The sequence below is a fragment of the Theobroma cacao genome, chromosome 9 (genome assembly GCF_053813885.1).
Source record: "Theobroma cacao isolate CCN51 chromosome 9, ASM5381388v1, whole genome shotgun sequence".
Taxonomy (NCBI): Eukaryota; Viridiplantae; Streptophyta; class Magnoliopsida; order Malvales; family Malvaceae; genus Theobroma; species Theobroma cacao.
In genome coordinates, this window is record NC_142647.1 from 38,030,703 (window position 1) to 38,057,895 (window position 27,193).

At 34.5% G+C, this 27,193-nt stretch overlaps 1 protein-coding gene across 1 annotated transcript; it reads right to left on the reverse strand.

Moving 5' to 3' along the window:
• Nucleotides 1-2,292: 2,292 nt before the first annotated feature.
• Nucleotides 2,293-26,045, reverse strand: LOC18589684 (callose synthase 3-like). The gene is made up of 43 exons (XM_018127495.2): nt 25,860-26,045; nt 25,264-25,504; nt 24,167-24,267; nt 22,186-22,310; nt 21,988-22,081; nt 21,717-21,827; nt 21,502-21,618; nt 21,252-21,344; nt 19,093-19,184; nt 18,635-18,761; nt 17,032-17,169; nt 16,789-16,865; nt 16,620-16,710; nt 15,969-16,091; nt 15,756-15,873; nt 14,589-14,923; nt 14,458-14,510; nt 14,304-14,364; nt 13,908-13,989; nt 13,782-13,831; nt 13,598-13,684; nt 13,071-13,205; nt 12,868-12,962; nt 12,696-12,780; nt 12,460-12,620; nt 12,195-12,318; nt 11,996-12,096; nt 11,745-11,904; nt 11,498-11,649; nt 9,995-10,104; nt 9,745-9,870; nt 9,541-9,609; nt 9,189-9,375; nt 8,945-9,101; nt 7,424-7,543; nt 7,195-7,313; nt 7,026-7,109; nt 5,023-5,135; nt 4,701-4,930; nt 3,814-4,611; nt 3,674-3,724; nt 2,923-3,108; nt 2,293-2,769 (listed from the first exon to the last, which is right to left on the reverse strand). Exons 2-43 carry the CDS (start codon nt 25,448-25,450, stop codon nt 2,521-2,523), a joined length of 5,874 nt encoding a protein of 1,957 aa, XP_017982984.2. The 5' UTR covers nt 25,451-25,504; nt 25,860-26,045; the 3' UTR covers nt 2,293-2,520.
• Between the last annotated feature and the right edge of the window lie 1,148 nt (nt 26,046-27,193).

Below are 27,193 nucleotides of genomic sequence, written 5' to 3' on the forward strand. Positions count from 1 at the left end.
AAAAGCTTTTTTATCTATCCATTTATATATAATTGTTGTTATTTACTATTAAGATAAAGTCCACGGAATAAATGTGCTTTGCAAAAGGAATTTCTACCTTCCCAACTTTCTAATAATGTGTTAGAATTAATATATATTTTATTACCATTTGGATAGATATAAAGATATATTTTTGCTATATTTTGCACTACATTTAATCAATAAAGTCTTTTTTATCTATGCATTTATATATAATTGTTGTTATTTACTATTAAGATAAAGTCCACGGAATAAATGTGCTTTGCAAAAGGAATTTCTACCTTCCCAACTTTCTAATAATGTGTTAGAATTAATATATATTTTATTACCATTTGGATAGATATAAAGATATATTTTTGTTATATTTTGCACTACATTTAATCAATAAAGTCTTTTTTATCTATGCATTTATATATAATTGTTGTTATTTACTATTAAAATAAAGTCCATGGAATAAATGTACTTTGCAAAAAGAATTATAAAGTGCTATAATTATAAGATTTTTACTGCATCAAAGTATTATTCCTTAATATTCAAAGTCGATGCTTTATTACTATAGGGAATTGCAGCATATGTTATGTTTTTACTTGTGAAATAAGCAATTGATCTCATAGATTGAAGTGTGAGAATACTCAAACAAACATACGAGTGTTTGTTAAATTAACAAGTTCACTTAACATGACCCGTCATCAAAATTCCTTTTGGTATCTCAATGAAGTGTTTATGGAAACAAATTCCCGTGTAACAGTTGTTTAAGTGATCCTTAGACCTGAGATCATTAGGTTGTTTTGTATGTGGAGTGTTATACTTTGACATTGTCTTATGTAGTCTTAGCCAAGGATATACAATCACATAAATTGGGTATAGCATGAAGCCATATGGAGATAAATAAATCATCAATAGAGGATTCATCAGCCTAAGTGATTCTTTAAGGAATACACTATTGCTTCTCGACATTTATTAAGCTAACAAAATCCTTGACCAAGATTAAATGAAGATTCAGGAAAGAGTTTTCAAATTTCATTAAAAGCATTAATGATTATTTTCAATTGCTAACATGGTTAAAACATATATAGAGTAAACACTATACCATACTCTATGTCTAATAGGCATGCTTGTCGATAAAAGGATTGAATGTAAGACCATGTTGAAAGGTTAAGTCGAATAACTTTGACTCTTCTTAACATTGAGTGGTCATGATACATTATTAGATGTCAACTAGAATTGATTATGAATGCAAGAGTTTGATTCTTGTAATCCTATTCATTTTAAGATTATAAGTCGTATATAGTGTCAACATGTTAAAAACTTAACAAGTCATACATATTAAGAGTAACGATGTGAGAAATTAAAATAGGGAATTAAATTGGATTTAATTGTAATGAAGTTTCGAATTCCAAAGATTTAATTGAAAGGGTTCAATTAAATTGGTGTAGTTTTAAAAATAACATAAAAGTTTTGCAAAACTTACTAGAGTCAAAATTAATGTAATTGTCTATAAACATGAGTCTTTCGGTTACACTTTTGTACACAATAAGAGCACTTTCGGCATTCTTGAGTAGAAAAGCCCGAGAGTCTCTAGTTAGCACTAGTCTAATTGGCCTAGACTCTCTCCTCTCTCCCTTGAAGATTTTCCCACTCGTTGCTCGTATGGATTAACATTGAAAGCTGTATATTTGGACAGTTTGTAGTTTACGATAGCCCTTTGCTCCTTGGTGCTTAAATATGCCAACTAATAAGGCGCCGCAATGTCAATTGCCAAAAATTTATGACTACAAGTTTTGTTGTATGAGACAGAGAAGAAACATTTACGCAATGAGAGCCTCAAATTAATTCAGTAAATAGATCAATCATTGAAATAATTTTAATTATATTCTTTATGAATGTTAGAATTTGTAAATTTATCATAATTTTTTATTGTTAGAATAAAATTTAAATGTTTATGGTCTATTTGATTATTTCACTTCTAACTGAAGACGTGAATATATGTATATTTTTTATTTTGACAATTATTGTACAATAAATTACAGGAGATTATTTTTTTTCATAATTCGGTTAAATAGTGTAGCCTATGTAAATTGTTGGAAGTATTTCAATCGATTAAAATATTACATTGGGTAATTCAATTTTTAATAATTTGATTTGGGTTCTACCGGAATCGACTGAATTGGTTATATAAAATGTTGACAGGCAACCCATCAATTCATCTACATCTCTAACCTTCTCTCCTACCCTCCTCCAGCCCCAAGGTCCAAATGTGATCCAACACTGAAGTTACACACAAAATATATATAGATATATTGATGAAATTGAATAATAGTATGTTTCATCATAATCTTACAAATATTGTTCAAAGTCATGCTAGGTGGTAAGCAATTGGGTCAGTTCCCAATGCCAAAATTGCTGTCCCCTCTTCATCCATAATATAATTACAACTATTAACAAAGCGTTCCATGATTGAATCAGGGGGATCAATAACATGCATATCATTACCACTATTGCTTACTCCTTGTTACGAGAAGTGCGATCTTTACGTTGTCCACCAAGAATACGAGAAATCTGCAGACCTCTACTGAATGCTTGGTTGAAAAGCATACGAGTCTGAAATTCTGAGACAAAAGGAAACCAGGCCAGGAATGCTACCGGAGTGAAAAGAAGCAACCCCATCACTATCTCATAACCCCGAGCAAGAGTTCGTACTGATCCCCAAAAACCAGCTTTCTTAACAAAAGGCCTCAAAGCTTGAGCAATCTGACAAAAATACGGAAACAAGGTATAAATAGCATTAACATACATTTTGAAGTAACAGAAACACAAGTTCAACCATTATCATATATGACTGTAAAAATTGTAGCAGTAATGTGTGTGTGTAAGAGAGAGAGAGAGAGAGAGAGAGATGTTTACCAGAAGTATTCCCCAACCTGTAGGCATAAATGCAAGAATGCACACAATAATGTCTTGAAGTGTCATGTGAGGGAGAGCAATCAAAGTAACCAGAATGGCCACGAATGTCAAGAATATTAATCCCTTGATGAGCCGAAAAACAAGTTGATAACTTGCACTGAACTTTCGCCTCCCAACAGATACAGTCTAAGCAAGAAAAACACAAAAATGTAAAATGATTAAGAATGCTTAGAGCTAGATATATAGAGTTTAGTTCGCCTCCAAATTAGAAATCAAGACCAACATCACTGTCATTGTTATCTGATACATATGACAACATAAATAGGAAGATGAAACCATTCAATTTTGAAAAGACATCTGTCAATAAATCATTTTCCTGTGTGTTCACACAACTATTTATAAACTATTCTGAAGCATTTGGTTCTCTTTATCTGTTTAAGCAGCTATCGTTTATCAGCAGTTGACCGTGGTTAAGTAAACCATAACACAATGAATTTAAGCCCTGTTTACCTGTGCAATTACTTGGTTTTCTTTCTCTTGAAAAAGTTCACATTCAAAAATATAAATATGTTTACAAAGGAACCAAAAAGAATAATTAGACAATAAATGATCTAACAGGAATATGAACAGGAAAAATAAAATGCTTCATGACAACTTATGCCTAGTCTACTCTCAGGAAGATAATAAGCAATTAACAAGAGGACTTTTTGAAACACGTCAAGGCCAATATTTGAAGAATCTAGCCACCTACCTTCATCACAAATAATATCAGAACAATCACCAGCCATGATGCACCATAGATCTGTGACCAAGCGAACGAAAATACCCAATGTAAACATATAAAGATGAAAAATAAGGAAAAAATGGCCAAAGAAACGGAGAGGAACATACCAAAAAGCTTCTGTTTTCTTTGATAACATTCAAGTGATAGACAAGCCCATACTGGTAGATAAAGAATCGTAAAGCTAACAATATCTCAGCAATAATACCACGCTTCCCAGAATATTGAAGATGCTCTTGCTCTTCCTCCCACCATGATTCCCAACTTTTTTCTGGAGGTACACCTATACCACCTCGGTTGTTTATCCACTTATTCCAATCAGTCCAATCATCAACAATCTTCTGCCACTCGAAACCAGAAGGATTGAATAGGAAGGGAGCAAAAAGCCATGTGCCCACCATAAACCACAAAGATACAGTGATCAATACATAAGCAACTGCACTTCTGTAAGTATGACCAAAGATTTGGTACACTAGAAGCAAGATCATCATCTCAATACCCTTCACAAAATGGCTACGTGAATAAAGCCGGTAGTTGTCAGCAAACTTGGCATGGAACACCACAAACCCTCGGCCTGTAGGCCTGTACTTTGCACCTCCATGAAGCAATGTCCTTCCATAATAGTGGGTCTTTGTTCCAAGAGAAAATGTGAAAAATACTGGTGCCAATTGCAACTGCATTAATATAAATTCACTTAATGCAGTTCGGAAACCCCTTTCCAAGCCAATCTCCATCAACATAGGTAATGCCATCAAAAATCCAATTTGAACAAAAGATTGAGAAGCAAGAGCCACTTGAAGAGGCTTATTATCACGAATTGCTGGTTGCTCACTTAATCCTTGTTCAAGGCCACTCAGTACAAGATAGAGGCGACCATAAAGGAACACATAGACAGTGAGCACTGTTATCTGAAAAAGAACAGAGAATGATGCTTGGCGTGTTACATAGAGTCATAATATTTTAAAGTCACAAATAAAAGAGAAATTTGCACAATTACCAAAGTATTGAAGTAAAAACCAACTGTAGTGAAATAACAAGACAGCATTCTGAAAAAGTCAAAACGATGTCCAAGCCGGTATATATCCCGACTCAAAGTCTGCTCTCCATTGCCATTAGCTATTTTTGCCTCAAACATAGATATCTGATTGAGACCCACATCCCTTCCCTTCCCAACTTGTATGTATTCATGATGGGTGACATTGCCTTCACGAAGTGTAGAATTGAAGCCTGCAATCACAATCACAATCACAAAAGTTACTAATAGAAGACAGAACCAAACATTAATACAAACATGGCACAAATATAGAGGCATTTCATACCAGCAAAAATATCTTCACTCAAATTAATGACTTTGGATGCTTTACTTACACCCCCTCTTGTGAGGTGAAAGAGCCTATCAAATACATCCGGATGACCATAGTGGAACCGAACCCTACACAAACAGGAAAATTGTACATAAGAGATCGAGCATTGGTTAAAATAAAAGATGTAATGAAAACGTAAGTGAACCAGAGACATGGGATTAAAGAGAATGCTTATTCCCTTGAAAAAACTCCAAAAACTCAAAGAATATAGATTTCCTGGAATAAACCAATTGCACCATAGTAGTATTGCTGGGTTGATGCACCAATAGAAATCTCATCCTCACTAAAAAGACTAATCATAAGAATTTGCAAGATCATAGATAATTTGCCAATATTCTGAGGCCAATATCATAAGACTTATTCTTTAGAGCATATGGACTTAGTCTTCATGGCATTAGAATTCCAAATAAAGCAGTTCAATAGACAGAGGATAGCTTGCTCTTTGCTTTTGAAAGAGATTTTTTTTTTTTTTTTAAATGGATAACTGAAAACATTTTGGAGATAAAAAGGTGAAAAAATAAGAGACATTTTTACGCAAAATTTCTTACAAAAATGATACCAACAAAGACAATTTTGGAAATAGGCAAAAAAACTTTGATAGTAGTTTTTAACATATAATTTAAAGCAAAAAACCAATGAGTCAATGAGTTGTCCAAGTTGAATAAAAATGTCAACTAATTCAAATTATTTAAAAGAGACTAATCAAACTCTCCCAATATATATTAGTATAGATTCCTAAGAAAGCTCAATTCTTTGTACTAACAAGAAATTTCCTACGGGAACCTTGATTCGTTTCAATAATTTAACAGATACACCAGCTACAGTGGTTCATAGTTTTATTAGTTTTCTTTTCATCTATTACTGAAAACAAGCAACAATTACAATCTCATCATGTAGAGCTAACTATATGGATCATATCATGCCAATGTGCTCTATTTAACATTGTACCCCTCAACAAGCTCTGTAAAAATGATGTTATTTTTTGTGTTTTCCATCACTGTCCTCTTTGGCCTCCCTATCCTCCATTACATCACATCTTCTCATGAGGGTATTTCTAGGTCAATTCTTTACACTTCCAAACCACCTTAAAAAGCTTTCACATATATGTTTATATTTTGGATCATATCGCGCCATTGTTCTCTATTCCATGTCCTCTTTGGTCTTCATCTCCATTGACATGAGTGTCCTCCATTCAATTGAATCTTTCACAAAAGGGTAATGGTATAGCAATAGCATCTTCTCAACATTGCTACATAACTAAGATTTAATCATATTGAAAAAATATTCTTCCACACTTTGTTCAATTCATGGTTCTGCTCAAAAGAGGAATGCACAGCTTTTAGGTGGTGTCCCTTTTAAGTTCAAACCACTAAGAATTAACAACAATGATTACAATGACTTGTTAACTTATGATGCACGCAGTTTGAGCTTCAGAGGTAGAATACCTTGAGCTACCTAAAACCCTATTTGAAGGATTATTTTCAGCTTTACCATCAATATCAAACCTAAAACCACTAATAATAAGTGAACAGGCCTAAACAACATATTCCCAAACTTGATTAATATTGGATAACACCATTTAACACTTCTCCTCATCTAGCTTCAACACTAACAAGTCAAATAAATAGGCTTAACAGTGTGAAAATGAATATGGAGAAACAAACAACAAATAACAATAGAAACAGAGCAACAAACAACCAGGGCTCTAATAACTTGTCAAACATCCAACTAATACCAATTTGCTATAGCTCAAATAAGTCGTTTCTAAGTCTCTTCTAGAAACGAGAGGGAGGGTAGTGTAATTGATCATGTATTTCAAAAGGAAACAAACAGATCTAAGAATTCCTGGGTGCTTTACTTTCATTATAAGGGATTAAAACCCCAGCATTACCCATTGAATAAATAAACAAATATTATAGAGCTCTGAAGAAGATTTAAAGAAAAAAAAAACAACTTACTTTAGAGGGTTGGCTAACAGTCTCTGACCAATAGTAACAAAACTTGTCTCCTGATTTGACATGAACCATGCAAGAGAAGAAACACTGCACCAAATGGTAGAAGTATTAACCATCATATTAACATGACAAGAAAGCAGTTACTAACTTGGAGACGAGAATGCCACCACACCTTCCTGTAAATATGTGCTCTCTAAGCCCAAGAATTGTCGGGTATCTTACACCATCATGCTTTGTGAGGAATTCTTGCAACAAATTCCTCATTTTCAATGCCTCTTCCATGTAATTATCCTATGCAATTCATCCAAAAGAGGAAGGTAATAATCCTATGCGAATAAGCAATAAAATAGAAGTAATAGGCACAATGTAGAGAATTATGATGTTTGGTACAACTATCATACCTGGTTCATATCTATTGTTTGCAAGCCTTCTCCTCGTGAGAAGATAATGGCATGATTTTGGTTTTCAGGTTTCCCTTCACCCAAGATAGCAGGCCCTGGAAGTTTTATCCGATAAATTTCCTGTTTGTGGAAAATGACAATTAAAAGGAAAAATTTTAGGATGCTGAAATAGAGTGAGAAATAGGCAAAGCAAAAGTGGCTATTCAAAATCAACAAAGTGAACAATCAAAGGATTCCATTGAATTTAGAAATATAGAATATCCTCTGGACAATCTGAAGGAGTTCAAGAACAAAATGCATGTGTAAGCAAAATTCATGCCCAATATTTTAAGGCATATTATGATGACATTTTATCTTCATAGACGCAAATGAATTGTAAGCGAGTAAAAACAAACACACAGAGAGAGAGAGAGGGAGAGAATGTTAGCAGTAAGGGCATATTAAAAAACAAAGACTATTACAACTCTCTGCATGTAATGAAGATCTAAAAACCCACAGAAACTTTAGCAAAATGTAGTTTAAATGCTTATGTTGTATTTCTCTCAAAGCTGGTGATTAATCTTTCTTAAAAGCTTATCATTGGGGATCTACAAAGAAAATATAGTAACAGCTTCTCAATTTATAAATGTATTGCCATTTGTCAAAGTAAATATAAATGGCTGGAGGGCCAACTGCACAAGAATAGTTCCAAACAAGTGGTTGATTTCATTTGTTTAGCAGTATGAAACACTTATGTCAGTAAAATAAGTTCAGTAATTTCCCCGATGCTAAAAGAATGACCTATAGGAAAAAGAGAACTTTTAGCATTAGAAAGAATAAAAAAGAAACACCTTTACACAACACTAAAACAAAAATTATTAAATTATAATAAAAATTAAAGTAAAAGAATAAATATATGTCTAATTGTCAGAAGCATCCTCAAATTACTGTGATCTAGGATCAGTCTTCAACTTTTTGAATGTGAATAGAGAAGAGTATAGAATCATTACATAAAAAGTAAAAAGGAAGATTGTTTTAAATATTTTTCCAAGAATAATGACATGCAAAAGAACAGTAATTGCTTCAAGAAGATTATTATTCATTTTATACCTACAACCACCTTTTCATATAAAGAACTATTGCTACTGTTTAGCTAGTGTTAAGCACTCAATTACTAATTGATCATATTTGGAGAGTGCCACTTCAACAAAAAACCACAACAAACCCAAACATGAATGAAGTGGGATAATACAAAACTTAAAAACCCCCCTCATAAGCAGGCACAATCTAACAATTTAAGCAAATGAGCATACCACATGGACATCAAATAAAAGGCGATAATCCCAACAAAACAAAAAAGTATACCTAAGCTCTGATACTATAAAAAGGCATCCAACCCAAAACCATTTGGCAGTAGGTCCTGCCTAACCTCAATACGAGATAACAACAGACCCCAAATTCAACTAAGGTGAGATAACAACACTTGAAAAATAGTGTAAAACACATAATTGCATATGATCTTGAAATTAGATAAAGCATTACCTGGTCTAGATTTTGCACCGGCTCTGAAGAATCACTAGACTTTGGCACAGCCCTCACTAGAACAGAAAAGTAATTAACCTTGCCATTAAGCTTCTTCAACCTATCCTCATTACGTTGTTCAACCTCATCAATGTATGCAACGCGAAGTGACGGGTATCTGCCAGTAAAAGATATATCCACTTAAAAAAAAATATGTCGGTTGCTAAAAGCAACTGAGAAATCTTTGGAAAATTAGCATGCTTACTTAGTCATAAGCCTCAGAATGTCCTGTGCACGCTGGTCACCAGACCGCTTCTGAATGCCATATAGTTGACAAGACACAACATATGTGAATTTCATATCAGCTACTGCTTCACACTGTACCTTCAGTGACCTATCCTCTTTGTTATCCTCCGTACTTAATTCTATGGCCTTATAGCCTTCCATCAAATCTAAGAAGGTTGACATTAAAACCAAGTGAGCTTGAATATCTCATATCACACAATAATTCATGCAAGAATAGAAATATTAGTAACGAAGATGTAAGAGCATCAGTAATGCGATTAGCAGCATACAATTAGTTATACTGCAATTTTACAGCAAGGTGAAACAGTTACCTTCATGTTTGGCCATATCAAGGAAAGCCTGCAGCTCCAAAGCTTCACGATAGTACATCATACCTCTAACTGGCATTTATAATGATCTATTAGTCTATAGAAAAAAGGAAACCAGTGCAAACATATGCATGAACACAAACACACATGAATGCACACGTGAGCATGCACACACACCACACACACAGAGAGAGAGAGAGAGAGAACCAGTTCTCGTTAAAGTTTGGCCCCTATATGATGCCCATAAACGAAGGTGTTCTTCTAACTCAGGAGATTCTTTAAGTTCTTCTTCACTGCTGCATTTCACCCGTTCAAGAAAGTTATTCCATTCATCTGTACATTATTAATCAGCAATCAGCCAAAAATGGAAGAACAGTGCGAAGATTTCGCGTTTCCAATGTACAAGTGAATGTAAACCCTTTATAAAAATTAAAAAAAAAAAAGGGTGAATTCAAACCTGGAAAGATTTTTTGCAAGTAAAAGAGGATGGAAACACCATCTTCATTTGGATTTTCCAATTCTTGCAAGGAGAAAAGAACTTCCTCTGTGTAGTAAGGAGTCAAAACACTACAAAAAACATGATTTTATCACTTCAGCAACATGCATTAAAAACAAAATGGATTATCATGTAATCATGATCATCAAGCAAAAATGAAGCTAACGATATTTGAAATGCTCAAGCCCATGTACAGTATTCATTAATTTTTACCAGATAGCGAACTAGAACTCATTTTCAACATTTAACCAGAGGTTCAGCAATCATATGGAATAGGAATTTACTTCAAGCTAATTAGCTCGAAGAGAGAGAACAATATTCAACCAACTTCGTAATCATGGACAAAAATGAAATAAGAAAAATTATGTCAATTTGTTTGTAATTAAGTTTTTTACATTTCATTATCTTAAATTATTTAATCTTCATGAAATTACATCATTTAAGGCAGTCTGGAAACATAAAGAGGAGACCAACAAATGCCCCTACAAGAAGATTTGATTTAATAGATGATATCCATTTCCAGCAGTAGAGGAAGACTGAAGAGATATGTAGGGGAACTATAAGAAAAGACCTCATTTTACTTAGCCTACAGAGATTAGTCTTACATAGCGTATAGTGACACAGTGAGATCCATATACCAACCCAATAGTGGGAAAAGGCATTGAATTTTTGCAAGTAAAACCTCATATAGTAGTACTTAATTTATTTAATTGATCTTTTCTGTATATTTTATACCAATAAAATCTAGTTTTGTCAATTGTAGAACAGGTGCGTATAGTAGCAGTAAAAACAAGTAGGAATAGAATAAAAACGGGAAGGAAATAAAAGGAAAGATTTATGGAGAACTAGATACATGTCATCTACACTGCAAGCCATTCTATTCCATGGATAGGCAGATAGATAGGGTAGAGCTTTGGGTTTATAAATTGTAACATATACTCTGAACTAATTCATGTTATCTACAAATAACTAATATAAATGACTACTATAATCAACAAGCAAGATCCTAATCGTTTGTTGAATACTAATGGTTGCAAAAATTCTGTTATTTGAACCAGCTTAGCTCAGAGGTTGAGTATTGCATTTATAGCGCAACAGTCATCAGTGTGATTACGATAGCTGGCAGGTGTGCGAATTTTACACTACTGGTATCTTTTATTAAGAAAATAAAAACAACATAGAAAAAGTTTTTCTCCTTTTCCAAGGTTTACTAATCTGCTTATAATGTTATAAAAACTTCTGAATATGAATAAATTGGATAGCTTCTACTGTTGGACAAACAAAACAAAGGGCTTTCTTGCAAGATTTTATATATCAATAATTTTTTAAAAATAGCACAAATATGCTCTTTCAATTTCCCATTCAATCGTCAACAAGAAATATTCATTAGTTGATACTCAATGAGATATAAGAAGAGTAAAAAGCACTATTAGAAAGAAACAATAAATCTGGGATAAAGCTTACGAGAATGAAAGCATATTGCGAACTTTAGGCGCAGCAGGCATATCCATAAACAAAGAATTTGAAAAGAAAGAAATTCGCCTCCTAGCCTCTAAATTAGATGGCACGTCCATAGCAGATTCCTTTGTGGTAAGTAACAGATAAAGTCGGTTGATCTGCAAAAAAAATTAGGAAAAGCCACGATAGAAACAATTAATAGATTTATCTAGAAAGAAATACTTTAAGCTTTAGTCTCCAACAATGAACTCACCTTTTCTTTCCACGCTTCTGTAACAGGAGATATTGGAAACTTGATGGCTCCAGCAGAGGCAAATAATTGATCTAATTTTTTTTGATCAAATAATTGATAATGTTGATCAAGTAGGATCATCCCCTCATGCCCGGACCCTCCATGTATTGAATCCACCAAACTTTTAAGTATAAAGAATAAAATAAAAATGAGTAAGTTAAGGCACTAGGACATACACACATTAAGGAAACAATCATGTGAAGATGCCAAACCTGGAGATTTCATCCTCTGTCATTATGTCTTTTGTCACAGTCTCCAGCATATCCTGGAAACAGAGTACCACTTGACCCCTTTCCTCCTGCTTATTTTCCAACTGCAAAAATCAAGCAGGTCATCTTAGGACTTCTCATTACCACCCAAATCCCATAGGAATGAAAATCTTCTTAAACCAAGCTAGGTTTTGAATATTACCAAAAATTTGATCAACTTCACAATATGGTCATAGAGACTAGGGAGAGCACTCATTTTGTAAGCCATAATTAGACTACCATCTTCTATACGTTTGTCAACCTTGGAAAATATGTCATTTATAACCCTGGAAACATATTGGAATGAATAAATATTATGTTAGACAACAGTAGGCTTCACCTAATAATAATCTTAATAGGAGGAAATTGTAGCTTGAATGATATGGATTACATCTGTGGTTAACATTCTACATTGAACAAGAGCTTACTCTTTTTCCCGGGGCCCTTCAACCAAAAACTTAATAATACTTCTGAATGAGGCATAGCATTCACCAATTGCACAGAACATGTAAGGGTCAGCTTCAATTCTCTTTTGCAGCTCTTTATCCCTGCTATCACTGTCCTTGGCCATATCCAATGCTATTGGGATCTACATGAAGATTCATAGTTAATATTATGATACTCAATTCTCAAAATCACCGGAGCAAAATAACTTGAAACAAACCTTGCTAGCAAGCAAAAATGGTGGCCACTGGATTTGCTCTAAATCACGGTCAGCCCAATAGGGAACAAGCAACAGGTTCATTTCCCTGAAAATGAAACAAGCTCAGCACGTAGTAAGAATAAGATTAAAGCTGGAATTACAGAGTATAACTTAGAGCAGAGAGTATAAATACTTATTGCTTATAAGATCTTCCTGTCGAAAACTGCTGATTATTTTGTTCCACAACTGAGCAAATTTTGCAGCCCCTTTCTCTTTATTAGATGGTGGCTGAAAAAATAGACTATTATTAGATGGCAAGGTATTTTGTAATGCTTCTATCACAAAATCATAGAGAGATTACAAGTTATATGGTAGGTAATGTCAAAGCGGTTTGACCTGCCCAAAGCTGCGAGAGAAAAAACCCCAAACTCCTTTCCTCTTTTTCTTGCTTAGATCCTCTGGAATTAAACGGGCATTAAAAGCACCAGGCAATGATTCAAAACGAGATCTGAGCATTCCTAATGTTCGAATCTGGAGTTTATAAACAAATAAAGAATGAAACAGTAAAAATCCAAACACAGCAGAAATAAAACAAAACCAATCTAGGTTCGAAAAAGATTCTATAATAATTATTGAGAAGCAGATAAAGATGAGATTTTCACTATCTCCAAATAAAAGTGAAACCAGCAATTTTCATTATGGCAAAGTTTACAAAAAAAAAAAAAGGCTGTTCTACAGTTGACATCATCCACATAAAATAGGTGAAGGAAGCAAACACATGGTAAACAACGACCATAGTGCATGTTTCCTGAAAATGCTTGACAAAATAAGAAGACATTTTGTTAAATAATCAGAAAAATGAGCAAAGGAGTAAAAGTAATAAGACAAGATTGTAGTAACTAGTTATGTAAAGCTCAACTAACCTCTCCAAGTCGTCTAAATGCGCCATAAATACCTCCAAACAATGTGGAGAATATTGCATACCAAATCTGGGTATCCATAAAATAGACCTAGAAAATAAAAATCTGCAAATTAGACCTTAAAATATCCCAGTCAAGCTTATCACAGAAAAACATGGATCAACTATGAGCATGACATAAGCCATACAAGAATGATTGGAGCCCAGAGAGCAATCACGACACCAATGTTGTTCTTTGCTGCAAAAAAGACAAGAGGAAATGAACCTTCTGTTATGGGAAAGAGAAGAGAATGACACATTTTAATGTCCACTACCTCGGGGGAAAAATTCATGCCATTGGAATTTACTTATCCGAACAGACATAACAGCTTTTGTGGGACCAACTAAAGGCTTTATCTGTCACCAAGAAAGGAAGAAATGATAAAAGGTTGAATCAGTTTCTAAAAAAATTTCAAAATCAGATATGCTCAACAGAAATAGGTAGATAAAATAGAAGATCTTTTAAGATCAAAACAAGAGAAATGCCAACTGAAGTGATTCTGGGTTGCCTTAAGTCCAGCTTCACCATTACTTTAATCATGGCCACCTTTTGGTATCAATAGCTGACCATGACAGTATTTTGATTGATTTAATGATCAGTGCAGAAAAAGAAAGTATGATCATGTGTATGGGCAGGGGGGAGTTAAGGATCAAATGATTGAAAGACACACCTCAATATAATAACTAAATGTCAACTTAGTGATGATAAGTAGGACCCAAAACATTGTATACCTGAAAGTTCAACAACAAATAAATTAGAAATCAAATATTTGACATGGTTACCACAAAGGCAATCAATCAATCTTAAAAACATCGAACTCTTACTTGAAGAGAGAAAATGTGCTCTCGTGCATTGCCCTACCAACATAGAGACGAGGCTGAAAGAATCAGGCAAGGCAATAAGTGAACTAGAAAACAAGTAGGGAAAAGAAGATTATATAAGAATAGTTGTCTACCTGTGACCACCACATCATAAGCATCACAATTTTGTAGTGTGAACTTTCAAGGAATCGACGAATGAATGGAAAAAGAAACAACATTGCGGCCAGCATATTTGGTGACAAGTAAATTACAACAGCCAAAATAAACAAGGAAGGTGAATTTGAGGTATTGCCAAACCAGCTTTGGATGGTTCGTGCAAACCCTGAAGGATCGTCCCAAGTATAAGCATAAGTGACAGGTAGAACGATCACCCACGCGGCTGCAGAAAGAACTTTCAATATGTATCTTAACTTAACATGAAATGACATGCTCTGCTGTGCTTTCCAGCTAAGGATTACATCAAGGACAGCTGCAAACATTATAGAAATATCAGTAAAAACTTCAACATAGCTGACATGCAGTACAATGAAAAGGTTTCTGCATTCCATAAAATGCAACAGCTTCATTATCGGGTTGACATAAGCAATAAACAAACATGCATCTTGCCATAGAGAAACAAAGAGTGAAGCAGAAAGAAATTTCCAACTTAACTTATACACAAGCATGTAGACTGAAATACCAGACATTTAAAAAACATAGTCCACTAGTGATTGGCACCTAAGTTGATGGCATCCATCAACCAACAGTATACAACAGATCAAGACCAGTCTCATTATTGATAATGAAAGAAATGGAAAGGGTGATCCTACAAGGTGCAATGTAAATAACTTAATGTTAACCACGTCAGATGCCAGAAACAGTGTGCATAGAAATGATATGTTATCTACAATACTAAAACAAAAGAGAAGCTATACGATACAACTGGGAAACTGTTATCTATCTGCTGTCATGATTCAACATATAAAAGGAAAATTATGTATGCCCTCAAAAGTACTACGACTCAAATCTTCTTTCTCAGTAAGTGTCAAACAATAATTATTTACTGTTAGCCTTAAATGGGTGTAGAAACAAGGTGTTAGTGCAAATAAAGTGCTTTCTACAAAGAACTTGAAATATAATTCACCAAAATAACCTCAGATTTCAGAAACCAACAAGTAGCATTTTTTTCTATTTTTATTATCTTCATAATGATTTGCCTACCATCTCAAAGAGGATGTTCCACTCAATCAAGAAAGCTTCTGTTGCAAATAGTTAAAATGATAACGACAGACGCTGAAGTAAGATTAACTGGTTTCACTCACCTTGGCCAAGCTTCAATATAGCAGCAGTTATGAAGACACTCAGCACTTTCTTGAACAAATCACCCCTAAAGATTGAACTTGGTTGCCCCGAGCCATGCCAAGCAATAATAATCATGGCCTTACAAGAACCAGACTCTATCAACACCATGCCAAAAAAATAAAAAATCTCAAAGGTAAATATGGAAAATCAGGTGCACCAAAGGTAAGTGCTACCTGCAAGGACAGGATGAAAAAACTCCACATTCGATCAAAGCTTCTGAAAACATGCCAGAATGAGCGTATCTCAACAAAGTTAACTTTCCCCATCCATCGATCATTAGTAGATGGCTTGTTATCCTACATATAAGAACCATCAGCCACAAACTAAGTAGGAGAAAACAATCATGCTAAAATGACTTAATACAATTAGCCAGGTGTCCTTTATTGCTAGCTTCCCATTTGTTTTCAATAACCAAGACAACTTTCAAATCTCCACAGTCACTAAAAGTTGTAGATTACATAGTCCAATTACCTTAGCGGTCAGTGCCATCAAAATAGACTTATCTACCATTCTACGAAATAGAAAACAAAACATATTGAGACTCATAAGAAAGAGGAAATTGACATTACTTCAACTTGAAGTCCACCATAAAGCCCATGACCTAAAGTTGATCAAGCAAATACAAGACATGCAAGCTAGAACCTCATGAGGAGAATTTACAAAATTACTTTGATCGCCACAATAGATTTAATTGTCTAAAGCCTCCCAGATGCAAGAACTGAGAACCATATATACAATAAACTCACTGCTGCCCATTGAACATTCTTCTTTTGGTTTAACAAATGCAAGGGAGAGAACAAACAGAGATCCAAAAATAAGCTTACCCCATTTTTCTCACGAAGTTGATCAATTGGCCGAGAAAAGAAATCAGCATCAGCACGCATTGGCCAACCCAACCGGAAACAATCAACGGACCTACAATTAAACATGGGTAAATATATCTTTAGGAATATAAACGTGGAGAGATAAAACTTACAAATAAAAAATTCATACCAGAAGTATTCATTTAAATCATCGTAATTCCTCCATTGTGAATGCTTTGATTTCCCTCGTTTACTTATTTCAGCTTCCTGCAAAGAAAATCATCTTTTTTTCAGAAACAGGAAGACCAATTCTCCAGCATATTCACCTTTAAATTAAAAGGCACAAACACACACACCAACAGAAAAGGAGAGAGAGAGAGAGAGAGAGAGAGAATAAAATGTATGCAAAGTGGACAGGAATTGCATAGGGTACCCTCCGAATAACATCATAGATAGGTGTAACAACTTTCTTCAAAAAAGCCTCCTCCTCGCCTCCATAGGCTGGCTTCACATTCTCTCCGGTCATAGGACTGACATTTCCAGCTAGCATACCATAAAGTTCAAATGCCATCTACAGTAAGCAAAGGAAAGAAGCATTTACTATTTAATAAAGCAGAATAGATTTATCAAAGCAGTTATCTAGAGATAGAGATGTTATGGTTAGAAACACAAGCCAGGCACTGACACTAGTCCCCATACAGAACTACATAAATACAGTCAAGACAAAGAGAAGATTGATAACCACAACGAAAATGCCACTATAGATGGCAACAAATTCCAGAGTAAGTTGATAAGAATGAAATTGGATAAAAGCCAACTTAAAACAATGTCCTTTCATTAATGTTGGAGAGGTACATGAATGGCAACAATGTCATTTCTCCAACGCTAGAGAGATATGGGCGGACATAATTTTCATTAGGTTGTTCATATCAAATAGATTACAAGCCATTTAACTTAAAACCAATTCGCAATAGGTGGAGAGGACTCAATCATATTAACGAACCCAAGAGATCCCACTCGCCCTCACATGTAGGAAGAATAGACCTAAGACATGGTATGTACTTCAGCAGTAGTGAATTACAACCCTACCGCAGACAATAAATGATGGGGCAGCTTGCTCTGATCAGTAAAATTTAAATAAACCTCAAGTTTAGCCGGTGTGGGATAGATTACGTACAGTCTCCATCATATGTAGGCCACATATTAGCAATTTAAACAAACAATGCTACAACCTTGAAAATCGAAAACAGCAGCAAGCAAAAAAAAAAAAAAGGCAACAAGCAAACTAGGCTTTGAAACCATGCTAAAAATCTAACTTAACACTAACTGGCCATAAGTGAAATGGCTTAACTTGAATATAAGTTGCAACAAAACCCTAACTTAGCCAAGGTGCTATAACAATACACAACAATTCACAACTATGCATTTATGATGGCAATATCAAACACATGACAACACAACTTGAACTTTAACACAAAAATACTATTAGAAACTTGAGTGACGCAACACATAAATCTGTCTAACCCAAAAAATGACATGACATGACCAATTTTACAAATAAATCAATGGTTGGCAATTTTCATTCAAACTAACAGCCATTGACACAGAAATGATTAATGAACCCCAAATGCATATCACCTTTTTTGGCTACAATGAACTGACATTTTGCCAACTTCTCACATTGCACATCAAGTTTGACCTCTACAAATAGCCAAAAGACCAATGCAATGGTATCAAAGAAGGACCTAATTTTAACCGCTAGCTTCTATAGGCACCCATGAAGATATTCTAGTTTGATAATGTTCAGTTCTACAAGACAAAGAATTTCTCACAAATTAAATGCAGAAACACTTATAGAACAAACTTTTTTTTCTATCAATTGCTAAATCTTTTCTGATAGAAGTGTGGTTCAAAAACAAATGGCTACTATTTCCATGCCCATTATACAGAAGCCTGCTCCAGTTTGCTTAAAAGCCTTAATTCAATATACATGAGTATGCATATTTATGGAAAGAAATGGAGTTTTTGGAACATACATGATGATAGATGTAGCAAAGGCATTCTGGCATGAATCTCAAGTTTGCAGCTTCACCCCATATTAAAAGATACAGACCCATGTACAATAATTTTCGCTGCTGCACTTCCTGCTGAATGGTTGGCAACCTGCAGATTTGAAATATCAAGGAGAATTAAGACAGAAGAAATAGGGGAAATCCATTCCTTAGAACATGACTGAAGTTGAACATCTTGAAAGACTAGGGGTGAAGAGCAAAAGGAAAGATACACAACAAGCACCCTACAAAATGAAGTGCTTCCTTCCCCCAATTTATCGATTGGAGTTCACTTTTGATATGTTGAAACACTTGTTATAATTAACTTAATTCATGACATATATTTATCTTAAAATATATCCTACAAGCAACATAAAGCAGCTTCCATTGAAGTTACATAGTCCAGCAAGATTTTACTGCTTAATAATAGCATGGAGTCTCACCAAAGACTACTTTTCCGATCCAAGTACTTGCACCACTTTTTGTAGTTCTTAAAAAGTTTCTTCATCACTTCTGTCAGTGCATGATCATCCAACTGCGCAAGAAATAATTATGTCAGACAATTTTTTAGCCATGTACCCTCTCAACAAACAACATAAGATCCAATTGCTGAGGCCACAAACTCCATTTGAAGCACATATAAAAGAAAGAAAGAAACGCTTTTGTATTATACTAATTAAAAAGAGTTCATAGCACAAAGAAAACAAACATTTTAACAGATAATAACTCTCCACTTGTCAAAAATAAGCTTAAGATATATTATTCTGAGAAAACTCCCCCCCACATGCCGGCCAATACTAACAATTGAAACAAATGAGCCTAACATGTGAACAAATAATGAGCAACAATCAACAAAAATAAACAAGGTAAGAAACAACTTAAGCTCTAATACCAAGTTTAGCTTCCACTGTAAAACCAATTGGCAATCCGTAGAAAGGACCAACCAAAACATAAGGCCACAACAAACTCTTAAGTTTTCATGGGATAAGATGATTAAACATTCCCTTCACATGTAAACTCCATGCTAACAGCGTAAATAAACACGCCTAACATATGGCTAACAAATAAGGGGTAAGAAACAACATAACAAATTGGGCATTTATTTCCACATGTTTGGCCACTCCTTGGCATCAGGTGTTAACATTACACATGAAGGGAGTGTTAGCAGGTGTTATCATATAGGTTAGCTTTAGAATTTGTTGTAACCTTACAAATTAGTTCGATCTCTTCACTTATTGCCAATTGGTTTTAGTAGCATGCTTAACAAGTTATGAGCTCACGTTACTTGTTACCTCGTTTGTTAAGCTGTTTGTGCCTCTTATTTGTCTATTGTTTGTCCATATGATTTTATGTTTACATAAATAACAGTGTTTTGCTCTTTCTCAACAATAAGGACGATTTCTGTTAAATCACACAAGAAAGAGTGAGCAACAATTATCAGCAAACAAATGAGAAACGATCATTGCTGCTTAGCACTGCTGGTAACACTGCACAAGGACTTTAAGAGAGATCTATGAGATAAGATTAGAAAAGTATTTTGAATAACTGGAAAAGGAAATTGAGAAACGGGAAAATTAAGTAAGAAGAATTGCATACTTTTGATGATTAAGATGGGTTTATCAAAAATAAAAGGCACACACATATTCACAAAACTAAACACCCCTTATAGATCAAACTCAATAGCCCCATGTAGATGATTTTTGAACAATTATGGACTCACTAATGAATCATTGTTCCCAAGCATGTCTAGCAAAAATTGGATGCACAGCAAGTCGATGGATTTAACCTCAAAGTAGGTGCAGGGTTTTAGGTTAATTCTGCATTACGAGATGTTGTAGAGAATTTGACTTGATGGCTCCGAAATGGATTTTCTCCTTAAATTTCTCTCTGGAGTAGGAGATTGCTTACCCATGTCTCCTATTCAACACATCATCACATTCCTTAACCGCTGCTTGAGAATCAATTCTTTCTAACCTGAGAATTAACTCTCCATCATTTAATGAGGCATGAGCTAGCAGCTTTTTATTGGTTGCACTACTTATACCTCTAGCCTATATGCGGTCTTTAAGCCTCATTACTTGTTTCCACTTCCCACTCACTGCTATATGCTCTTGTTCCTACTCCTCGGGGCATAGCTTCAAGGGCTTGTCCTTGCTTCCACACTACTCTAAGTATTTGCTTCACGCTTTTGCACACCACTCCAGGCTCTTGTTCTCACGTCTACGCTACTCTTAAGTATTTGCTTCACACTTCCGTGCACCACTCCAAGTTCATGTTCCCAAATCATTACCCCTATTCACCACTTCCCACTTTACCTTTCAATCATTCCACCTACCACAGCACTCCATACTCTAGCGACCATTCCAAATCCTCTATGCTGCTCTACTTCATCTTGTTTCACCTCTTTACGACACTATACCCCATAATACTAATTTAACCTAGTAAAAGTTCAGGGACTAATCCAAACTTTTGATAAAAATACAAGGATGAAATGGGCCACATATAAAAGAAAAGGGGATAAAGGTAACCATCACCATTTGAATATTTGCAATAGAAAGTTCATGCTCACATAGAAATATATATGTATAGTTAGCAAGCAAACCTTGGGTTGTTGATCAGGCTTTGGAAATTGCCGTATGTGCACATTTGCAAGCAATAAGATCAAATGCTCCCTTTGATTTGCCACATTATCTTTCTGAAGAGATACCAATTGAGATATAAGTATGGGTCCAAATAAACAAATTGAATTGGCTTTTACCAATACTTTACTAGCAAATTTCAAGCATTGGCAAGGGAACACAGAACACCCCACTGCACTGTAAACAAGTAGTTCTACTCCATTTATTTTTCACCTGAAACCCAAACATTTCTTGAAGCCAATCTAGAATGTCTTCATCTTTCTTTCTCTTGTGGTCTTTGGGCCATGGAAGACCCCTAGTGTTACGAAGAGCATAAACAGCTGCTTGGATCTACAATTAAGGTAAATAACAATATGTAACCAAAAGAAGGGAAAAGCAAATTGGAAGTTCAAAACAACTATCAGACAAGATGCAAGCTCAAAATATACCTCAGGATATTGCATTATAGCCTGGTTTGCACTTTCAGGATCAAGAGGAAGGATGTTGTAAGGGACCAAGATCTGTGTCTGTTCTGCAACTTTATCTTGAGCTTCCAAAATCTGCACTAACCTTAACCATAATTACATCTTTCACATGCAAAAAAATGAAATTTGGAGCTCATGGTTTCTTAGTAAATTAATCTAGCCAGTGAAAGATATCTACATCAAACAAGACAATAAAAAAAATGATCATAGGTCAAGATATATAAAATAGTTTCACCTCACGGTCAACTTCAATAGATTGTGTCAAATTGACGGCCTTCAAAACCTCAAAAAGAACATTCGCGGTTTGGTATGCTTTTGTAAGTTGCGCCCTACATAAAAAAAAAAAAAATGGATGTCAAGTAAAGAACTATGAATAGCAATTTCCACAATAATCACCCAAATAACTTAATACCATACCACCTTTAGGACTTACCGATCAGCTTTATCAGCAGCATTTGTCAATGCCTGGATGTACTTTTTGTAGTAATGTTGATAAAAACTTTGCATTTCACGGGCATCACTTTTCTTAACCCTTCCCTGTAGAGTTGGATCATTCTCCTGTAATGACAAGATGAAATCTCCTCATGAGACCAACAGCAAAGAATAGATATAAAGAACTAGAAGCATAAATAAATGAAAATGAGGACATGTAGACAGTATAACCAAATTTATTTTACATTAGGTGCATTTCAGCCATGAAAAGCTCTGATTACAGATGAAATTCTACTTACTAACACGGACTCCACATCAGATCTGTTGGGTAAGGATCTAAAATATTGGAAACTGGTGATCCTAGGGAAGCTATACCATGAACTGTTATTAGCATGCCTAGGACACTTCAACTTATGAACAATTAACTCCTACGAAACTCATCAACCTTATTAACGTTGAACCATTTCTCAAACCAATTCATGCTTTCGTAATCCGTCTATGAAAAATTAACTTCTAAAAACTCATCAATCTGACTCTTGAAACCATATGTGTAACCAGTTTATGAACCCAACAATCAAGGGTTTAGTTAACTATAGAAGTGACAACAATATGAGAGTTCTGATTGTCCTACTTGATAACTTTTAAGAACTATGTCAACCCAAACAAAATAATGTCTTACTTTGACGATTAAAACAAGTATTATATAAATGAATAAGAGAAATTCCTGATCAGAATGTGCTTTAAACATTCCCTTTCGCAAGTTTCAAGGCCATCATTGGCAACTTGTTATGCATTTTCAACGTCCATCTGGGACAAACTAGGGTCCATGTCAAAAATCGCTATCGAAGCCGTAACCACCCTTCAGGATATGAATCACAAAGCATCCAATATAAAAATATGTAAAAGCTAATATGACTACTCATAAACAAAATTAACTAAATACAAAAATTTATTAACAAAAAGGAAAAAGAAGTTGGCATAAAATAAATATATACCATGCATGAGAGAAAGGAAGGAGAGGGACAATTATTTAGAGTTGGGTTGACTTAGAAGCTAAGATGAATTCTAATATAAGTGAATTTGGCTAAGCATAAGCTCATTTTTAGTTTGCCAAATTTGTGAAAATCCTTCATCGATTTTCAAAAGTGAAACGAGTGGCAAGAATGGTAAATTACATTCTTAAGAAAAAACTAAAAGGGAGAAAATAGACACAACTTTCTACTATATCCAAAAGTTTTAAATAACCATCACCGACTAGAAAACAGTAATTAAAACAAGGGATAAACCCAGTTCCCTTCTGTGTTTTTCCCCCATCTATCCAGCATTAAGCAGCAGAATTTCATAATGGAAGCTCTAAATATACCAGGTTCCACAAAATATTGGAAAAAGTCACAGAAAAATAGTCAATAAATACTTCATCATTGGTTCATGGATCATTAAGCTCCAATGATATCAACCATGCCACTATTCTCATGCTTCTCTACCCAAATTGAAATTCAGAAGCTCATTCTTAGTTAGCCAAATTTGTGAAAATCCTTTTGGAAAGCATGGATTTCCAAAAATGACATGAGCTGCAGGATTGGTAACTCACATTTTTAAGAAAGAAGCCAATAGGGAGTGTATAAACACAACTTTCTGCTCAATCCCAAAGTCCACCATCACCGACAAGAAAACAGTAATTAAAACAGGGTTTAAACCCAGCTCCCTTCTGTGTTTTTCCCCATCTCTCTCATGTATTAAGCAGCTGAATTTCAGTTTGGCAGCTCTAAACATACTAGGTTCCACTACAAATTTAGGATAAGTTCCAAAATATAGTCAATAAATACTTATACTGGTCTGTGGATCTTTAAGCTCAAATGATGTCAATAATGCCATTATTCTCATGCTACTCTACCCCAATTGAACGTCATTTCTACATTTCAAAGGCATTTAAAATATATGCTAAGCAAATTCTTCAAAAGAGAAGAACACAAGATACTCACTCTTTCAAGACGTTGAAGCAGTGCAGTTTTAAATTGGCGAACACCACGCCCACTGGAAGTGGGATCCAGCCTGTGAGCTTTCTCAAATGCATAGAATCGACCTACAAAGAAAACCGCAATGAAAAGATTCAACTTGAGAATGCAGATATTTTACAGAATCACACTGCAAGTAACCATGAAGCAAGAAGCAAATTAATAGCAACAATGAAATGAAACAAGTGGTACCAATATGTTTGAGGTTGAGTAAAGACAGACAAATATAAATGCCCATATTTAAATATTTGACAGAACAAAACAGGTGAAATTTGAAATAACGCTCTTCCAAGAAAAACCAAATAAGCAGGGATGTCAAACATCAACCAAATCACAGCACCGAAAGAAGTATGATTTTAAGATCTAGATGACTGTAGACAAAAGTAGACAACACTAATTCTTGAAAATCCAGGAAAAATAACTTCAACGCTAGAAAATGTTACAAAGAGTTATCGGCATACTTCTGCTTCATTATTATTGCATCTTGCTTCTAGGGGAAAATCATTTAATGGTTCAAAGTTGCAATACTTGCTGCTGATCTTATAAAAGATTTACAGAGTAGAAAACAAATTTTCTTATTGAGATGCATCCGAATAACGCAACAATAGGAAACCCCATAATGTATCATTTTTAAGGCAATACATAGTTGGAAAAATCCAAGTGATAGGTTGTCAAATATTTGAAATTTTGAGTAGTTATCTTAACAAAAAAGTGAGATGCAAATAAAAATAGTACTAAATAATAATTAACTCAGTGAAGTAGACAACAGTGTAAGCCAACTTGTCAAGGAGCTGCAAGCGTAAGTATATTTTCACTTTCACCTACATGTGCATACAACAGAAAATATATCCAATAGTACACAATGTACATATGGAATCAGAAAAGTAGGTTAGATATATTGGGATTTGAAACTGCTATACTTTACACACTTAACACACAAGAATAAGGCTAACTCGTAGTAATAGTAATAGCGAGAAACATGTATGAAAATAGTACTGCAAATAATGGCGTTAAAACATAAAGAAAATCCATATTGTGAAAAGCAAACTAAGGCAGAAACTTACATAGATAAGCCACCCTTGGGTTGCTTGATTCGACCTCATTAGCAACACGGAGAATGGGTGCAATCTCGCTAAGAGAAGATGGCACCACCTCACTGTCAAAAGCTGTCTCTCCTAGATTACCAGCAGTCTGCGTGCGTGTGATCCGCCTCAGCGGTTGCGATTGATCTGACCCCCTGCTCGAGGACATCTTTGCCCTCGCCTTCCACCCAAAATCTCAACAGGGAAAAAAACACTAACTTCGCTGCAAGAAAAAAAGCTGTTTCTTTTCATCTTGCATTAGGTTTGAACAGAAATACAAAATCAAAAACCAAAATTTAACCTATCTCAGCTTAATAACACATCATAAACACCCAGAAACCAAAAATGGAAAAGAAAAAAGTCAAGTTTTCAGAAAGCAACAAAGTAAAAGCTAGTGAATCTAAGATGCGAAGGAGAAGAAAAAGACTCTGGTAAGGAAAGAAACTACAGTGAAACACCAAAAGAAACTGGAAAATTTAACTGAAAATAAAGATTTCCAAGCACTGAAATTAAACATAAAAGAAAAACACTCCTACAGAGAACAAAAAATAAAGAGTTAAGCAAAGAAGGTGAAGTACCAAGCAATTAAAGAGTATACTTTGAGCTACTAAATCGTCTACCAAAAACAGCAACAGATTAAACACCGAAATGGTGAAGGCAATGTGAAGAGGAAAGAGAGCTCACAGAGAAAAACCCTAAGAGAGAGAAAAACAACTATAAAGTGAGAAACAGAGACCGAAGAGAGAGTGAGTGAGTGAGACAGAAGGGCAGCTACTTTAAGCTACTTAGCCTCAAAGGAAGCAAAGCGGAGAATGAAGCCAAGAAAAAAGAGAATGGACTTGTTTTTTTTCTTTCTTTCTTCTTAACTGCTATTGGTGGAGCGGGTTGGGCAGAGAATGAGGCTTCATGTTTATTTAATTTGCAAAATGCCCACTGTTTGCTAAACCACTTCTTTTGTTAAATAAAGTTCATGCTCTAAATTTTTCTCTATGCTTCTTTCTAATTATTCGATGGTTAAGAAATAAATTAATCTTTGGAGATAAATATTTTACATCTCAAGCAATTTGAGTTCAATTAACAAAATTGAAACACTAAAAATCTGTTTAAATCGATCAATTTTTTTTTTAAAACTTGATTCTCACTCCAAAAATAATTAAAATTCAAATTAATTATTATCAATTTGAGTAAAGAGGTTATACTTAAAATTATTTCATATAAGTTTAAAACTCAATTTAAGATTAAATTTCTAGTACGAAATTAGAACAAACAATCTAAATATTTATTTAAATTATACAAGTAGGATAAAAGTGTAAATATGTAATTAAATATATTTCTATTAGTAATACTTTTTAAATAAAAAAATCTACACAAATATATAGGTTGTTATATGTCAAAATATTTAAACTCAAAAGTAAAATTTATTTTTCTTCAACTATAACCTCCAACGATCATTAGAATTTACTTAACTAAGCCAAAGCTTAGTCGTCTTGGCATCTATGATCGTATGCTATCACTATCAAGACAAGTGGTGCTAACTACATATCCAATAAGACCAGTGTTGTAGGGTATTTTCGACAAGTGATATCAAATTTAAAAAAAAAATAAGATTCTTTATGAACCAAAGCAAATTTATTGGGGAAAATGAAAAAGTAGCCGTTCTTGATCCTTGAAAATACCAATTTACCTTCGATAAAATCATTAGATTCACCGGTACCTGACTATAAGCTTGGTATCACAAATTCTAAAATGGCCATGGTTTATAAGGTCAATTCAGCAATCACTGTAATCCTCTTTGTTTGGTATCAAAAGAGCTTGGGTGGGGTACATTAGAGAATTTGATAAACAGATAAGAGTAAGAACGATTATTCTGAGATCTGATCCTACAGTTGGAGACAATTGTTGGTTTACTTTG